This window comes from Dryobates pubescens, chromosome 9 (genome assembly GCF_014839835.1).
Source record: "Dryobates pubescens isolate bDryPub1 chromosome 9, bDryPub1.pri, whole genome shotgun sequence".
Classification (NCBI taxonomy): Eukaryota; Metazoa; Chordata; class Aves; order Piciformes; family Picidae; genus Dryobates; species Dryobates pubescens.
In genome coordinates, this window is record NC_071620.1 from 41,285,325 (window position 1) to 41,304,204 (window position 18,880).

Below are 18,880 nucleotides of genomic sequence, written 5' to 3' on the forward strand. Positions count from 1 at the left end.
GGAGACTTTATTGCTCTCTACAACTTCTTGAAGGGAGGTTGTAGCCAGGTGGGGGCTGGTCTCTTCTCCCAGGCAACCAGCACCAGAACAAGAGGACACAGTCTCAAGCTGCACCAGGGGAGGTTTAGGCTGGATGTTAGGAAGAAGTTCTTCCCAGAAAGAGAGATTGGCCATTGGAATGTGCTGCCCAGGGAGGTGGTGGAGTCACCAGCACTGGAAGTCCTTAGGAAGAGCCTGGATGAGGCACTTGGTGCCATGGTTGAGGTGCTTAGATGGTGTTGGGTGATAGGTTGGACTTGATGATCTCAAAAGTCTTTTCCAACCTGGTTAGTTCTATTCTATTCTATTCTATTCTATTCTATTCTATGTTGAGGTGGAACTTCTTGTGCTATATTTTATATCCATTGTCCCTTGTCCTATCACAGGGCACAAGTAGCAGAGGCTGTCTCTGACCCTTCCTTCCTGACCCCCAGCCCTCAGATATTATAAACACTTATTAAATCCCCTCTCTCAGTCTTCTCCTCTCCACACCACAAAGCCCCAGGTCTCTAAGGCTTTCCTCATAAGGCAATGCCCCAGTTACAGTGTTCAACTGGAGGAAAAGTCAAAAGGAAAGTGAAGACATCTCACAGAATGCACCACCATCACCCTTTTGTGCAAATGGAGTAACACAATCAATCACCCTTTATACAAAGGAAGCAATAAAATTATGCAGAAGCTCAGCTACAAAGCATGGAAATGAATGCTGGCAGGGATCAAGAAATAAGGAAACAAGGAAAGAAGTGGAATAAAAGAGCTCTAGCTGGCTCTAGTGACTATTAATACCTAATATCACCACTGATACTGAACAATTTTTTCTCAGGTGGATCATGTACTATGTTATTCTACCCAGAAAAAGAAACAACTGTTATAATAATAATAATAAAAGCAGAAATTCTTTCTGCCCACATTTAAAACCAGAACACTCTAGTGTCCAATCTGTGGCCAGATGTGACTGCAAGCAGGCTTCTGAGGAAAATATACTGAAGATGCTCATAAAAAGGAGCCATGGGGCCCTGCATATTAAATTAGAGGAATAAACTTCTGGAAACAAGAAGAATGTTATGTGAACATTTCTAGTGCCTGGGCCAGCTTCAGTGCCTTGCTTTTGGCTTTGGTCTTAATCCCTTTATCATAGAGATGCTGTATGGCAGACTAATCAGTGTGTGGTAAGTTCACAGGGATACAATTTTGGACTGTTACGAAGAGGTGGAGTAGGAAAGGGGATGAAAAACCCCACTCAAGGCTCTGAAAATCCAGCTCCCAGCGTCCTTGAAAGTTTTCTCCTGCATGGAGAGGACTAGAAGGAAGTATTTGAGGTAAAATGTTCCTTAATAAAACCAAACAACACCAAACACAACCAAACACAACCCAAACACAAGAGGAGAGCAGCTGCCAGTGAAGACTGAGGCAAAAAGTTCTTCACAGAAAGAGTGGTTTGCCCTTGGGATGTGCTGCCCAGGGAGGTGGTGGAGTCACCAGCACTGGAGGTGTTTAGGAAGAGACTGGATGAGGCACTTGGTGCCATGGTTGAGTTGATCAGATGGTGTTGGGTGACAGGTTGGACTTGATGTCATCTCAAAGGTCTTTTCCAACCTTGCTTATTCCATTCCATTCCATTCCATTCCATTCCATTCCATTCCATTCCATTCCATTCCATTCCATTCCATTCTAACCAAATCAAACAAAACCAAACAAAACCAAAACCAAACCCACAAAGAATGCAACTAGAAACTCAAGCTGTCTAAACCAGAACATTTATAGGTGATTTTTGGAAGTCCAAAAGCTGGAATAGTAGAATCACAGAAGGAAAAGCTTTGGAAGGGACCCTCCAAGCTCATTCTGACCAACCACCTACAGTGAGCAGGGACATCTGCAACTTGATCAGGTTGCTCAGGGCCTCATCAAGTTTGGCCTTGAATGTCTCCAGGGATGGAGCCTCCACCACTTCTCTGGGCAATGTATTCCAGTATTTCACCACCCTCATGGTAAAGAACTTAATGATCTCAAAGGTCTTTTCCAACCTGGTTAATTCTATTCTATTCTAACGTCCATATATCCTCCTAATATCCTTATACTTCTTTTCCTCTATGTTATTACAAGGTAACTGCTTGCCTTATCAGCAATCAATAAATGCTGTTTTCAATCAGTAAGTGTTGTTTTACATACACAAACTCAACACTCTCTGTCATCTTCCAGAAGGAGACTTCAGGCAGTTTCTGGGCAGACTATCCAAACTAAACCTTTTATTTGGTATTGTTTTTTGTTTAAGTTGGTCATTTCTATTCTATTCTGTTCTATTCTATTCTATTCTATTCTATTCTATTCTGTTCTATTCTATTCTATTCTATTCTATTCTATTCTATTCTATTCTATTCTATTCTATTCTATTCTATTCGTCTCAGGCTATGCCAGGGGAGGTTCAGGCTGGATGCTAGGAAAAAGTTCTATACAGAAAGAGTGATTGCCCATTGGAATGGGCTGCCTGGGGAGGTGGTAGAGTCGCCATCACTGGAGGTTTTCAGGAGGAGACTTGATGGGGTGCTTGGTGCCGTGGGTTAGTTGCTTGGGTGGTGTTGGATTGGTTGATGGGTTGGACGTGATGATCTGAAGGTATCTTCCAACGTGGTTTATTCTATGTATTTCTATGTATTTAAAATACTGCTCCAATATCTTCTGCACCCCTCTGTGTCCTTATGAGTGTGTTTAGAGCTGTGGTTTGTGTATGACTGAGCCTCAAATCTCCATTTTCTTCCAACAGTGAACCAGAAGATAACCACTACCGACCCCAATTACAGTCAAAAACTGTACAGACTTATTATATATATGTATGCTGAATTATGTGGGCTGCAATAACAATGCCTGTATTTATAGAATTCTTCTTTTCTGCCTCCCTGAAGCTGCACACTGACCAAGATAAAGGAGATGGGAATTTAAAGTACATATTAACAGGAGATGGTGCTGGCAGCCTGTTCGTCATAGACGAGAACACAGGAGATATTCACGCCGCCAAGAGGCTGGACAGGGAAGAGAAGTCCCTCTATGTGCTCCGTGCCAAGGCCATAGACAGAAAAACGGGGAGGCAAGTGGAGCCAGAGTCAGAATTCATCATTAAAATCCATGACATCAACGACAATGAGCCAAAGTTCACCCAGGACGTCTACACCGCCAGTGTTCCGGAGATGTCTGCAGTTGGTAGGTAAAAAGCTGTCCTTACCTAAAATGCAAGCAGGTCTGAGCTGTGTGGTGTGGAGTGCAATGGCTTGGAATTTTACCCCCACGGTAACAAAAGCTCGGCTCACTCCCTCAGGAAAGCAAATGGCAGCTGCATTTGCAAGCATTAACTGCACCCTACAGTGGGCTGCAATGAATAGGTACAAATACAGAGGATTTGCAACAGTATACAGGTAGCTGCAATCAGAAAACAGCACAGAAACCCCCCTGAACCCCCTGCTGGGATCCCAAAAAGGAGTAGGGAGAACTGCTCCTCTCTCCCCTAACCTCCCCCCTCCTCCCCTTCTTGGTGCCATGGTTTAGTTGATTAGATGGTGTTGGGTGATAGGTTGGACTTGATGATCCCTAAGGTTTCTTCCAACCTGGTCTATCCTAATTCCAATTCTAACTCTAATTCTAATTCTATTTCTAATTCTGATTCTAACTCTAACTCTAACTCTAATTCTAATTCTAATTCTAATTCTGATGAGGGAATCTGATACCTGCATTTCTGAATGAACCTCTTAGGTCCTCTAGCAACATATCTGGAGGTGGGAGGTGTGAGAGGAGGAAAAAAGATAATAGTTTGGACTTGATGACCTTGAAGGTCTATTCCAACCTATCCTATCCTATCCTATCCTATCCTATCCTATCCTATCCTATCCTATCCTATCCTATCCTATCCTATTCTAATCTAATCTATTCTAATGTATAACTCTGCAGCTAACTTTTAAAGGCATAGCCTAGAACTGTCACAAGTTGATTTGCAACTTATAATTGCCATGGTTTGACATGAGTGCCTTGCCTTTAAGAGCCATAAAGCTGAGGACCCCCAGGAGGTCCAGAGCGCCTAGGGGTGGACAGGAAACTGTAATCTTTTGTTGTTTCATTCCCACAAGCTCTGCATCTCTATAAAACCAGACAGCACAAGCTGGTCCTACCTCTTCTTCTTCCTCTCTCTCCTCTCCCTTCCTGGATGGCTCCCTTAGCTTTGCTAATGCATGGGAGCTGGGTCTGCAGTGGCTTGGCTGGGGCCTGGAGTGGCTTGGCTGGGGCCAGGAGCTGGTGAGATGAAGTTTTTCTGCATCATATGGGTTTGGTAAAGGAGGGGGAGTAGAGAGCCATAGTGGGGAAAGAATTTGAGGCCTGGATTTTTGGCCTGGTTTGGTGGAGTTTAGGGAAAGCTTTGGCTTAATGGGGCTCTGTGTTAAGCCCAGACTATGGTATTCGTGTATTTTGTATGCTTTGCACTGTAGCATGGAGTTTATGAATAGCACTTCCATTGGAACTTCCAATAATATTCTCATTTCTCTCCAATCCTGTATTGGAGTTTAGTTGTTTTGGGAAGAGTTAAGCCCAGCTGAGAGTGCTAAGCCCAGACTATGGGCTTTTGTGTGTTTTATATGCTTGCACTGTAGCATGGAGATAATGAATAGCACTTCCATTGGAACTTCCAATAATATTCTCATATCTCTCCAATCCTGTATTGGAGTTTAGCTGTTTTGAGAAGAGTTAAGCCCAGCTGAGAGTGTTAAGCCCAGACTATGGCTTTTGTGTGTTTTATATGCTTGCACTGTAGCATGGAGTTAATGAATAGCACTTCCATTGGAACTTCCAATAATATTCTCCTTTCTATCCAGTCCTGTATGGAGTTTAGCTGCCTTGAGAAGAGTTAGAGAGCCTGGCTCACTCCTTAAACTGAGACAGTAATTTATTATTTGAGATATTGAATACTGGCTTCTGTCAGTATTCATAGAACAGCTTGGGGTCTTTTTACCACTAATGTATCAGAAATTATTATTTGTTTCTGCTTTGATTTCAACTACCTTCAATTTATAATCTTTTTTGTACAATGCAAGCTCCTCTTTATTCTTTTCACTCTATTTAAGCCCACCAAAACCATTAAGGAAGGTAGCACATGTAGTTATCTTATCACTTACTGCACAGTTTTGCTGTGGCTGACAGGACCGCTTGGATCTAAATGTATCCTCTTTGCATTTCTAAGGTCTGATTTACCAAAACTTTCCATACCTTCAGCCACAAAAAAGTTCAAGCAGGTAAGTAGAGAAAGCAATTAATCTACCAAGGTGAGGCAAGGTGTTCCTACAAACCTAAACCTTACTGTTGGGATTCTCTGGATTAGTAGGTTTGACATTTTTTATGGTCTTTCTTTCTTCCTTCCTTCCTTCCTTCCTTCCTTCCTTCCTTCCTTCCTTCCTTCCTTCCTTCCTTCCTTCCTTCCTTCCTTCCTTCCTTCCTTCCTTCCTTCCTTCCTTCCTTTCTTTCTTTCTTTCTTTCTTTCTTTCTTTCTTTCTTTCTTTCTTTCTTTCTTTCTTTCTTTCTTTCTTTCTTTCTTTCTTTCTTTCTTTCTTTCTTTCTTTCTTTCTTTCTTTCTTTCTTTCTTTCTTTCTTTCTTTCTTTCTTTATTTCTTTCTTTCTTCTTTTCTTTCTTTCTTTCTTTCTTTCTTTCTTTCTTTCTTTCTTTCTTTCTTTCTTTCTTTCTTTCTTTCTTTCTTCCTTTCTTTCTTCCTTCCTTTCTTCCTTTCTTTCTTCCTTTCTTCCTTTCTTCCTTTCTCCCTTTCTTCCTTTCTCCCTTTCTTCCTTTCTTTTTTCCTTTCTTTCCTCCTTTCTTCCTTCCTTTGTTCCTTCCTTCATTTCTATCTTCCTTTTCTTTCTTTCTTCCATTCTCTCTTTCTCTTTATTGATCTTCTTTCTTTCTCTTTCTTTTTCCTTTTTCTTTCTTTCTTTCTTGCTTGCTTGCTTTCTTTGTCTCCTTCCTTTCTTCCTTCCTTCATTTCTCCCTTTCTTTCTTCCTTCATTTCTTCCTTTCTTTCTTCCTTCCTATCTTCCTTTTCTTGCTTTCTTCCATCCTCTCTCTCTTTATTTCTCTTCTCTCTTTCTTTTTCTTTCTTTCCTTTCTTTCTTTTTCTTTCTTTCTTGCTTGCTTTCTTGCTTGCTTGCTTGCTTGCTTGTTTTCTTGCTTGCTTTCTTCTTTGTCTCCTTCCTTTCTTTCTTCCTTCATTTCTTCCTTTCTTTCTTCCTTCCTATCTTCCTTTTCTTTCTTCCATTCTCTCTTTCTCTTTATTTCTCTTCTCTCTTTCTTTCTTTCTTTCTTTCTTTCTTTCTTTCTTTCTTTCTTTCTTTCTTTCTTTCTTTCTTTCTTTCTTTCTTTCTTTCTTTCTTTCTTTCTTTCTTTCTTTCTTTCTTTCTTTCTTTCTTTCTTTCTTTCTTTCTTTCTTTCTTTCTTTCTTTCTTTCTTTCTTTCTTTCTTTCTTTCTTTCTTTCTTTCTTTCTTTCTTCTTTCTTTCTTTCTTTCTTTTTCTTTCTTTCCCTCCCTCCCTTCCGTCCTTCCTTCCTTCCTCCCTCCCTTCTTCCTTCCCTCCTTCCTTCCTTCCTCTCTTTCTTTCTCACTGTTTCTCTCTCATTAGTTATTTTATATTATTTTTATTTTTAGTATTCTTTCTATGTCATTCTTTTATATTAATTCTTCAGAAGATGGTGAGCTGTTCTTTTTCCACATGGTCTTGTCCGCTTGGGTTTTTATAACATTCCAAGCACATGAACTCTCTCCCTCAAGAAACATCTCTTTTTATTTGGGGGTGGGGGGGAGGGGGAATAATTATTTTCCTTCCTGGATAAAAACTTACAGCTAGTCACAACTGCTGCATTTTGAACTAAAAATACAGGGTGGCAGCAGAAGAGGGGTGAAAAAGAATATATAGCATTAAAGGAAAACAATTCTCTGAGATTTGTTCAAATAATTTAAAGCAATAAGTAATGTGCACGGCACACTTTCATCAGAACTTAGCATGATTACCTAAGTGCTCCCCTCCATTAAAGCAGAGAGAGTCTCTCTGATGAGGAAGTGTGAAAGACCTAGGCTATGGCAAAGAACTGACACGGAGATCCTCCAGAGTTATTTACTCATCACAAATTACTCTGATGGCTTGCAAAATCAGCCCTGGATGATGGCATTGCTGAGAGAGACAATAAAGCACCAATCAACATTGGTGACTAATATCTATCTTTTCAAAATATTACCCAGAGGCTAATCATTATCTCTGGAAGCAGTGGCAGAACTATAATGGTCTCTGGTTTAGAACTCTCTCATATATTCATGACAAGGGAATACCTGCACTGCTATGTCTAATGCAGAGAGCCCAAGAATGGTTCTTGTAAAGACACATGGAAAACAGAGAAATCCTTTTCCATTTGGAATTTGATTTGCTGATAAACATGGAAGTGAACTTGATGATGGTGCACCTGTCATATTTAAGTTGAAATGTGTTTATAAGGAGGGACTAGATAGGATAGAAAGCGTGGTGCCCATGCTTAACCTTATCACTTAGTCCAATTTCACTGCAGTTGATAGAGAAGCACAAACAAAAGAGAACAGAATAAGGTCTGCTGCCTGTTAAGTCTATGTTAAGTCTATGAATTGTCTATAATTGATGAAGATTATCATAGAATCATAGAATCAATAAGGTTGGAAAAGACCTCAGAGATCAAGTCCAAGTACTTGCCTTGCTGACTTTAATGAGTAAGGCTACACTTATTTATTTCTTTATGTTTATTTCTTTCACTTTCAACAACTGTAGCATGCAGCTGATGAGTATTTCACAACATACTTTTAATCTGTGAATTGATCCTGTTAAGAGAAGCTGATTAAAGCTAGCACTCATTTCTTTGTGCTTAACTCCTACTTTCCAGATTTTATGGCTCTAATCAAAGGCATCTCCTGGTTCAGAGCTTCTACATAATAAGATCTGTATCATGCACAAGAACAAAGGACCACATTTTTAATGGTTCCATTTATAATGTATAATTTTTTTCCCTATTAAATCACTTTTATTGCAAATACAGTCAGAATAAATGGCTTTCTCTTCAGCTGAAGAGTGAAGTTTGGTAGAATGACATTATATATGAAATAGAAGTATGGCCATTGTCAACACAGGCATAGAAAAGGAGGGGACTTGATGGGGTGCTTGGTGCCATGGTTGAGTTGATCAGATGGTGTTGGGTGATAGGTTGGACTTGATGATCTCAAAGGTCTCTTCCAACCTGGTTAATTCCATTCCATTCCATTCCATTCCATTCCATTCCATTCCATTCTATTCTATTCTATTCTATTCTATTCTATTCTATTCTATTCCATTCCACTCCATTCCATTCCACTCCATTCCATTCCACTCCATTCCATTCCACTCTAATCTAAACTTGCCCCCCCCCCCCCAAATGCCTTCTCTTTAACAGCTAACCTAAGGCATAGAGAATACAGAATACAGAATTAAGCAGGTTGGAAAAGACCTTTGAGATCATTGAGCCCAAGCTATCACCCAATACCATCTAATCAACTCAACCATGGCACCAAGTGCCTCATCCAGGCTCTTCTTAAACACCTCCAGTGATGGTGACTCCACCACCTCCCTGGGCAGCACAATCCAAAGGCCAATTTCTCTTTCTGGGAAGAATTCCTTCCTCACACCCAGCTTAAACCTCTCCTGGCCCACCTTGAGACTGTGTCTTGAGAATCATAGAATGGGTTAGGTTAGAAGAGACCTTAGAGGTCATCTGCTTCAACTTCCCTGCCATGAGTAGGGACACCTCTCAACTGGATTCAGCTGCTGAAGGCCTTGTCCAGCCTGGCCTTGAACACCCCCAAGGAGGAGGCATCCACACCATCCCTGGGCAGCCCATTCCAGAATTTCAGCACCCTCATGCTGAAGTACTTCCTTAGGTCCAGTGTAGCCCCACTTTTCCTCACCTTAAAACCATTACCTCTTTTTCTTTCACTCAACACCCATGTGGAAAGTCTCTCTGCAGCTTTCCTGTAGGAATGCCTGCACATAAGAGAGAAAGAGTGTAAAAAGAGAGATGAAACTGCAGTCAAACACACGGGGTAACATGCATTAGTACTGCTGGTTTTATTGCCATGCTGTTGTCTGTGAGTTCAGTAGGATAAATCATAGAACCAGAGAATGTTGCGGGTGGGAAGGGACCTCAAAAGCTCATCCAGTCCAATCCCCCTGCCAGAGCAGGATTGCCTGGAGCAGATCAGACAGGAACACATCCAGGTGAGATTTGAATATCTCCACAGAGGGAGATTTCTGCATGAATTGTGCAATGAGTGTATCAGAAGTTCCATTATTTTTCACTGTTTCTGGGCTATCTCCTGGCGTTCTGCAAACACCACAACTGCTGCTGGGTTGGAGTTAGGCTGCACTCTGATGTCTAGTGATAGAAGAGAGAAGAGGAGGCTCAGGGGAGACCTCATTGCTCTCTACAACTACCTGAAGGGAGATTGCAGCCAGGTGGGGGTTGGTCTCTTCTCCCAGGTAAGCAGCAACAGAACAAGAGGACACAGTCTCAAGATGTGCCAGGGAAGGTTCAGGCTGGATGTTAGGAAGAAATTCTTCCCAGCAAGAGAGACTGGCCATTGGAATTTTCTGCCCAGGGAGGTGGTGGAGTCACCATCACTGGAGATATTTAGGAAGAGCCTGGATGAGGCACTTGGTGCCATGGTTTAGTTGATTGGATGGTGTTGGGTGATAGGTTGGACTTGATGATCTCAAAGGTCACTTCCAACTGGGTCAATTCAATTCAATTCAATTCAATTCAATTCAATTCAATTCAATTCAATTCAATTCTATTCTGTTCTGTTCTGTTCTGTTCTGTTCTGTTTTGTTCTATTCTATTCTATTCTATTCTCTTCAAGAAAAGCCTGGATCAGGCACTTAGTGCCATGGCCTAGTTGATTGGATAGGGCTGGGTGATAGGTTGGACTGGATGATCTTGGAGGTCTCTTCCAGCCTGGTTGATTCTATGATTCTATGACAGCTTTAGTGGCATCACATTTTCAGGACCACAAAACCTCAGGCACATGTTCCTGAAGAACAGTTTGTCATTTTGAATAGGAAACTCTTGCAAGAAGAAGTAGGTCTTATGGTTAAAAAAACCAAACAACAAGCAACACAACAAATCAAGAAGAACCAACAAACAGCCAAAAACTGAACCAAGTGCTGTAATCATGTTTTCTATTTTTGAATTGGCTTACAGTAAGCATTAATCTACAGATGTGTGCAAATGACTAAGGAGAGGCAGCTCTCATCTCCCACATTTCAGCAGGAAATCATTATATTTTCCCCTCTGCATCTTTTCTCTGGTTTCAGATGCTTAGATATATATAAAGCCCCCAAAGCTATGAATGCCTGTCTCGACTTTACCCCCAAAGCTTATGAAAGCCACTTTGCCAGCTTTGCAAAGCTCCTGAATGATAATTATTGCCATATACTCCCTCTGAGATGAATTATTGAGTTAGCTTTAAGAGAAAGATCTATTTCAAATAAATATTTTATCTGCAGGTTCATATTTTATGTCCTGCAGTTAAAATGCAGCAGTAGAATCTCTGTTAGCCAAGCTAAACACCATGTCAGATACCCAGCCGCTAGAACAGGCCTGGAATTTCTGCTTGCCTTCGCCACCATAACTCAAGAATGTCTCAACCTCTATAACTCAGAATCTGCAGAGGGCTCCCTTTTATTACATGCAATGCTTTAAGCCTTTCAAACTTTATGCCTTTTATTATTTTCAGAGAAAAAAAATAGCACAGAATCACAGAACTTCAGGGACTGGAACGGACCTCAAAAGATCATAGAATCAATAAGGTCGGAAAAGAACTCAGAGATCTTCAAGTCCAACCTGTCACCCAGCACCTCCTAACTAACTAAACCATAGCTTCAAGAGACACATCCACCTCTAGGGATGAGGATTCCACCACTTCCCTGGGCAGCACATTTCAATGGCCAATCTCTCTTGCTGGGAAGAACTTTCTCCTCATCTTCAGCCTAAACCTTCCCTGGTGCAGCTTGAGTCTGTGTCCTCTTGTTCTGGTGCTGGTTGCCTGGGAAAAGAGACCAACCCCCACCTCATTACAACCTCCCTTCAGGTAGTTGTAGAGAGCAAGAAGGTCTCCCCTGAGCCTCCTCTTCTACAGGCTCAACAACCCCAGCTCCCTCAGCCTCAGATCATCCAGTCCAGCCCCCCTGCCAGAGCAGGATCACCTACATCAGAATAGAATAGAATAGAATAGAATAGAATAGAATAGAATAGAATAGAATAGAATAGACCAGGTCGGAAGAGACTTTCAAGATCATTGTGTCCAACCCATCAACCAATCCAACCCACCTAAATAATTAACCCATGGCACCAAGCACCCCATCAAGTCTCCTCCTGAACACCTCCAGTGATGGTGACTCCACCACCTCCCTGGGCAGCACATTCCAATGGGCAATCACTCTCTCTGTATAGAACTTCTTCCTAACATCCAACCTAAACCTCCCCTGGTGCAGCCTGAGACTGTGTCCTCTTGTTCGGGTTCTGGCTGCCTGGGAGAAGAGACCAACCTCCACCTGTCTACAACCTCCCTTCAGGTAGTTGTAGACAGCAATAAGGTCACCCCTGAGTCTCCTCCTCTCCAGGCTAAGCAACCCCATCTCCCTCAGCCTCTCCTCAAGATCACAAAATCCACACTCCCTTTCCATAACAAAGATGGAAACAGAAAGCAAGGGTTCAATAATACTTAATAATAATGCACCAAGTTTATTGAGGATTATATAATTATGGTGTATATTACATATTATTTACATATTATATATTCAATAGTTGTTGTCATAGATTTTTTTTTTGTTAATATATTAATATATCTGTTAATATATTAATACATATTAGGGTTCCCTGCCCAAGGCAGGGAGGTTGGAATTAGATGATCCTTGAGGCCCCTTCCAACCCTAACCAATTCTATGATTCTATATAATTCAGTTAGTAATTAATTTGACATTATATAATTGCAGTAAAGATTGAGAGTTTAATAGTATATAGTTGCAGCACAGATTGTATTAATACTTTAATAATTTAATGCTATTAAATTAAGTTCACAACATTAATAGTCATTAATAATATAATATTATATAAGTGTAGCATAGATCGTACCAATAATTTAATAAGTTAATGCTGTTAAAGTAATAACTTAATAATATTAATAATTATTAATACTACCTGAAGAGAGGTGGTGGACAGGTGGAGGTTGGTCTCTTCTCCCAGACAGCCAGCACCAGAACAAGAGGACACAGTCTCCAGCTGCACCAGAGGAGGTTTAGGCTGGAGGTTAGGGAGATATTCTACACAGAAAGAGAGACTGGCCATTGGGATGTGCTGCCCAGGGAGGTGCTGGAGTCACCATCACTGGAGGTGTTTAGGAAGAGACTTGATAGGGTGCTTGGTTCCATGGTTTAGTTGATTAGGTGGTGTTGGATGATAGGTTGGACACCATGGTCTTGAAGGTCTCTTCCAACCTGGTCTATTCTACTTTACTCTACTCTACTCTACTCTATTCTACTCTATGCTATTCTATTCTACTCTACTCTATTCTATTCTATTCTATATAATTGTAGTTTAGATTACATATTCTTTATATCTTACATATTTAATTGTTGTGGCAATCTATATTCTCCATACACAATTAATAACTAGCCATGAAGGTTAATAATTGAATATTATATTATAGTATATATAAGATATTGTTTATATATTATATCATTTTAGTGGCTATAACATGTATAATCTTCCTGCATATAATTAATAATCAGCCATGAAGATTAATATCTTATTATTGTGTGATGGTAGTTTAGATTAGATATCATTTATATCATATTTAGCAGCATTTTTATCTTATTCATTATTATATAATTAATAATAAGCCATCAAGGTGAAAAAAGCAAAAGGTGAAAAAAGCAAAACTCCTTTTGTTATTACACATTCCCATTGGAATGTGCTGCCCAGGGAGGTGGTGGAGTCACCATCACTGGGGGTGTTTAAGAAGAGCCTGGATGAGGCACTTGGTGCCATGGTTGAGTTGATCAGATGGTGTTGGGTGATAGGCTGGACTTGATGATCTCAAAGGTCTTTTCCAACCTGGTTAATTCTATTCTATTCTATTCTATTCTATCCTATCCTATCCTATCCTACCCTATCCTATCCTACCCTATCCTATCCTATCCTACCCTAAACACTTTAAAATACAAACCTAGCTCTTCAATTTGCTGCCTTTTGGGGATTTGCCAGTTTTGGCTATTAAGTGACTTAACCTTTCCCTGCATGGACTTTATTTGATGATTAATGCACATAATCTCTGTAAAATTCAAATGTCCATTTACAGCTATTTTTTTTTCCCCTCTGACATTTCTTCTGTGTTTGGCTAGATACAGGATATTCTATGCAGTTGTGGTGGGTTGAAATTACATCACCACCAGCCAGCCCCCAACTAATTTGGAGAAACCTCCCCCAGTATAAAATTGCCAGACCAGCTCTGCTTGGGATGGAAGCAAACAAAGCTACTTGGGGGTGCTGGTGGAGGAGAAGCTCATCATGAGACAGCAGTGAGCACTTGCAGCCCAGAAAGCCAATCCCAGCCTGGGCTGCATCAAGAGAAGCACAGCCAGCAGGGAGAGGGAGGTGATTCTCCCCCTCTGCTCCACTCTGCTGAGACTCCACCTGCAGCACTGTGTCTAGTTCTGGAGCCTCTATTACAGGAAGGACCTGGAGGTGCTGGAGCATGTCCAGAGAAGGGTAGTGAGGACAATTGGAGGGCTGGAGCCCTGACAAGATTCAAAGCACTGCTTCTGAAGACCTCAAATCATTCACAAATTTAAGATTTAGAGAGCATTTTAGCACTCTGGATAAGAAGGTCTCAAGCTGCAGCCAGGATGAGTGGTGCTCTTTTTCCTCTTTTGGTCTCTCTGCTCCTAGTTGTGCTGCCTTACATTATCCCTTACCCACTGTCCCTCTAAACCTGAAAGGAGAAAAGTTTAAGGAGCTAAATAATCATAAAAATGGATTGCTCAAGGTCAATGGTCTCTTTCTGCTGCTATTTTCCCCTGGGTCAGACCACGTGAAGTTACAGATAATGCCAGGGAAGTGACAGCAGCATACAAAGTATTGCAGGGAAAAGCAGGAGAGAGCCTTTCATCCATCAGTTTCTAACACCAGCTAAAAATGTCGTTTGACAGATTTTTCTACACATTGACCATAACAGTGGCACTGCTACAGACTGGGGACAAAGTGGTGGAGAGCAGCCAGGCAGAAAAGGACCTGGGGGTAGTGGTTAACAGTAGGCTGAATGTGAGCCAGCAGTGTGCCCAGGTGGCCAAGAAGGCCAACGGCATCCTGGCCTGCATCAGGAATAGTGTGGCCAGCAGGAGCAGGGAAGTCATTCTGCTCTGTGCTCAGCACTGCTTAGGCCACACCTTGAGTCCTGTGTCTAGTTCTGGACTCCTCAGTTTAAGGACGTTGAGATACTTGAACAAGGACAACGAGGCTGGGGAAGGGGTCTGGAGCACAGCCCTGTGAGGAGAGGCTGAGGGAGCTGGGGGTGTTCAGCCTGGAGAAGAGGAAGCTCAGGGGAGACCTTCTTGCTGTCTACAACTTCCTGAAGGGAGGTTGTAGCCAGGTGGGGGTTGGTCTCTGACATTCTATGAAATGTGTTCAGCTACTGCAGCAACAGAGAGCACAGCACCCTTGGAGCGACAATCTTCTTGCCCAGTGGAATTGTCAAGCCTGGACTCTGTTAAATGCAGCTCTTTTACACTATGCAATACTGTTTGTCTGGCTACTTTACTGCAACCATTTTTTTTCTTTCCTATTCTCTATGTACACACAAAACAAAACAAAGCAAAACAAAACAAAACCCAGAGGACCTGACCTCTCTCGATTAGAGTTTGAATATAGCATTAAGAGCCCCTGACTCATCCTTACACTAAGCATTGTTTGATGTAGCCATTTTCCTTCCTTTTATTTCAGTAGATGCTCAGCTGTAACACTATAATCTCTGAACAAAGGCATAATGGGCCTGAATGCTGTGCATCAGCACTTTTGCTCACACTGCAGTGTGGTACAATGGGCTACGTTCTGCCTTGTTAGAGCCGCTGTCCTTCAGAGATTATGTCAAGCCAAGGTCCTTTCATCTTCCAGGGCTTCACATAGAATCACAGAATTGTTAGGGTTGGAAGGGACCTCAAGGATCAGCCAGTTCCAACCCCCCTGCCATGGGCAGGGACATACATAGAATACACAGAATACATAGAATAAAGCAGGTTGGACACCTCACACTACAGCAGGTTGCTCACAGCCACATCCAGCCTGGCCTTCAAAACCTCCAGGCATGAGGCTTCCACCACCTCCCTGGGCAACCTGTGCCAGGCTCTCACCACCCTCATGGGGAACAACTTCTTCTTAACATCCAGTCTGAATCTATCCATTTCTAGTTTGTTTTTTTGTTCCATTCCCCCTAGTCCTATCATTCCCTAACACACTAAAAAGTCCCTCCCCAGCTTTCTTGTAGGCCCTCTTAAGATACTACAAGGTCATAACAATCTCTCCTCTGAGCCTTCTCTTTTCTGGACTGAACAGCCCCAACTCCTTTAGTCTGCCCTCATAGCACAGCAGCTCCAGCCCTCTGCTCATCCTCATGGCCCTTCTCTGGACACCTCCCAGCACCTCCAGATCCTTCCTGTAAGAGAGGCTCCAGAACTGGACACAGGACTCCAGGTGTGGTCTCAGCAGAGTGGAGCAGAGGGGGAGAATCACCTCCCTCAACCTGCTGGCTATGCTTCTCTTGCTGCAGCCCAGGCTCTGCTTGGCTCTCTGGGCTGCAAGTTCTCACTGCTGGCTCCTGTTGAGCTTCTCCTCCACCAGCACCCCCAGGTCCTTTTCTTCAGGGCTGCATTCAAGCCAGTTCCTGCCCAGCCTATATGGGTGCTTGGGATTTCTCTGTCCCAGCTGCAGCCTAGTCTAGGCTAAAGTCACATATAAAAGAGCAAAGTTGAATTTGCAGTTCCCTATTCCTCAGGCTTCCTAGGTAGAGTTGCCTTCCAGTCCAAATATAAGAGTTGTATCTCAGCCTTACTTCTTCCTACCCTTTCTATGGGAAGTAGTTTGTAGTGATGTAGCCCAACTGACGCAGTAATGAGATCACTGGTGGCGAGTTCTACCTGTTCCTAAACTTCTTAGGCTTGAGTAGTGCCTTATGACTGCTCCTACTTTATTATTTCTCCAGTGTTTTGCCTAAGCACAGGCTGCTATCAAAGAGAAAAAAAACACTCTCAACAAATGAAGTGGCTTAATTCCTCTCAGCATTTCTGTAGCACACTTAGAATTTCATTTGTGCCTTCAGGAGGGGCATCTCCATCATATGTCTGCATTAAAATAATCCTTGGAGCCACACTGCCTGAGCAAACTAACTATCTGGGCATCTTCTGTGGGCTCTCAGCTGAACAAAATTCCTCGGTTTGCCTCCAGAGGTTTGCCAGATCCCTCCCAAATCTTTTGAGCTTGCAAAGTAATCCACTTGTAAAATCTTCCTTCCATGAATAAACTTGATGAACAGCAGGTTGTCATTGTGCTCGAAAACAGGAAGCAAGCACAAGAGCTTTTCCTTTAGGGAGATGAAGCCCTTCCTGCCTCTCCACTTCCCCCAGCTGGTCTTCTATTTCTGACTACGATGCAGCCTCTCTGCTTTGAGTGGAGCTCACTCTGGAGCAGAGCTGGAGGCACTCACACACACGAAAGGTGTCTGGAAGAATCAGAACTTTCCAATAACTGCCAATTTTGACAAGAGCTGACTTGAGAAAGAAGCAGAAAGGAAGTTGTCTGATGCTCTAAAGCACATCTTGGGTCAGCACTTGTGCATTTAATTATTTTTTTTTTCATTACCAAATGCCTTTTTGAAACCCTTGTGTGAGAAGGCCAATGTCTAAAACCAAAGGCCTGATCTTTCTCTTTGAGACACAAAGGCAACACAATAGGCAAACTCTGTGAAAGAGGGATTGAGAACTCACCAAAATGAAAGAGAAAGAGGGAAAGAGAGAGAAGGAGAAAGAGAGAGAGGGGGAGAGAGAAAATGAGAGCAAAAGAGAGAGAAAAAGAGAGAGGAAGAGGAGAGAGAGAGAAAGGGAAGGAAGGGAAGGAAGAGAAAGAACAGAGGGAGGAAGCAAGTAATGAATTAATTTGGAAGGAAAAGAAAGGAAGTGACAGGAAGGGAGAGGGAGAGGGAAATAGAGAAAGAAAGGGAGAGAGAGAAAGAGAGAGGAAGAAAGGGAAAGGGAGAAAGGGAAGGAGAGAAAGGGAAAAAGAGAAAGGGAGAAAGAGAGGAAAAGAGGAAGAGAGGAAGGAGAATAAAGTAAAATATGCCCCTTGAGAACTCTGAGATTTAGTTCCCATTTCTGCTGGTTGGATGGGGTTGAAGTTCACTTTGTTTTGCAGAACAGTAATCTCATCACTCCTGAGACTGCTACTGCAGTCTCTCTCACATCTTCTCTGTCATCTTTCACAGCAGTTTGCTCATGTGGTGTGTTTGATCTTGGCTGGCTACCAGGTGCCCACTTAGCTGCTCTCTAATTCCTCCCCCTTCATGGGACATGGGGAGAAAATAAGATGGAAAAGCTCCTGGGTTGAAATAAATACAGGATTGTCACTTACCAATTACCATTAAGGGCCAAACAGGCTTGGTTTGGGAAAATGAATGTAATTTATTACCCATTAAAAACAGAGTGGGATGGTGAGGAACAAAGAACAAAGCTAAAACACCTTACCCCCCCCCCTCCCCCCCCAACTCTTCCCAGGCTCTAATTCACTCCTTCGCTTTCTACTCCTGTTGGCACCTGTGGAATTATCTCAGAGAGCTTCCTCATTTCTAACCTAATAGCCTAATTTGTGTTTTAAATCATCCTGGTTTCTACTGCTAAGTGCAGGTAAAAGGCTGCTGGTGAGGTAATCTAGACTATAAATAAACAAATCAATGAAAACCTCCACATTCAGTGGGTACAGTTCAGGTGGGCATGATGATAAGGCATAGCTGTCTTTAATTAGAAGGATGCAAAGTAGTTTTGTCTCTTTACCAATTACTTCATCATTAGGGCTGAGTTAGTTGCTGTATTTCATTGCCTTTCTTGGTTCTCATAAACCCCTGTGTTTGTGCTAAGATTCAGTTTAGAGCTGTTTGCAGGATGGGTTCCATGGATGGAACATTCAGTGGATAAAGAACTGGCTTGAGGGCTGCACCCAAAGGGTGGCTGTCAATGTGTCCATGTCTAAGTGGAGGCCAGTGACAAGTGGAGTCCCACAGGGATCAGCACTGGCACCAGGCTTGTTTAAGATACTTGTTGGTACCATGGACAGCGGCATTGAGTGCACCCCCGGCGGGTTTGTGACAACATCGAGCTGTGCGGTGCAGCAGACACAGGCTGGAGGGAAGGGATCCATCCAGAGGGACCTGGACAGGCTGCAGGGCTGAGCCCATGACAATCTCATGAGGTTCAATAGGACCAAGGGCAAGGTCCTGCAGCTGGGTCAGGGCAATGCCAGACACTGATAGAAGCTGGGCAGGGACTGGCTGGAGAGCAGCCCTGAAGAAAAGGACCTGGGGGTGCTGATAGAGGAAAAACTCAAGAGGAGCCAGCAGTGAGCACTTGCAGCCCAGTGAGCCAAGCAGAGCCCAGGCTGCATCAAGAGAAGCATAGCCAGCAGGTCGAGGGAAGTGATTCTCCCTCTCTACTCTACTCTGCTGAGACCACACCTG

At 42.6% G+C, this 18,880-nt stretch overlaps 1 protein-coding gene across 1 annotated transcript in view; it reads left to right on the forward strand.

Annotated features, from left to right (window-relative positions):
• The window catches only part of CDH9 (cadherin 9), a 133,333-nt gene that overhangs the window by 65,085 nt on the left and 49,368 nt on the right, over positions 1-18,880 (forward strand). The window contains exon 3 of the mRNA XM_009907619.2: positions 2,940-3,234. Within this exon, the coding sequence (XP_009905921.2) occupies positions 2,940-3,234 (295 nt within the window). The remainder of the gene's footprint in view (positions 1-2,939; positions 3,235-18,880) is intronic.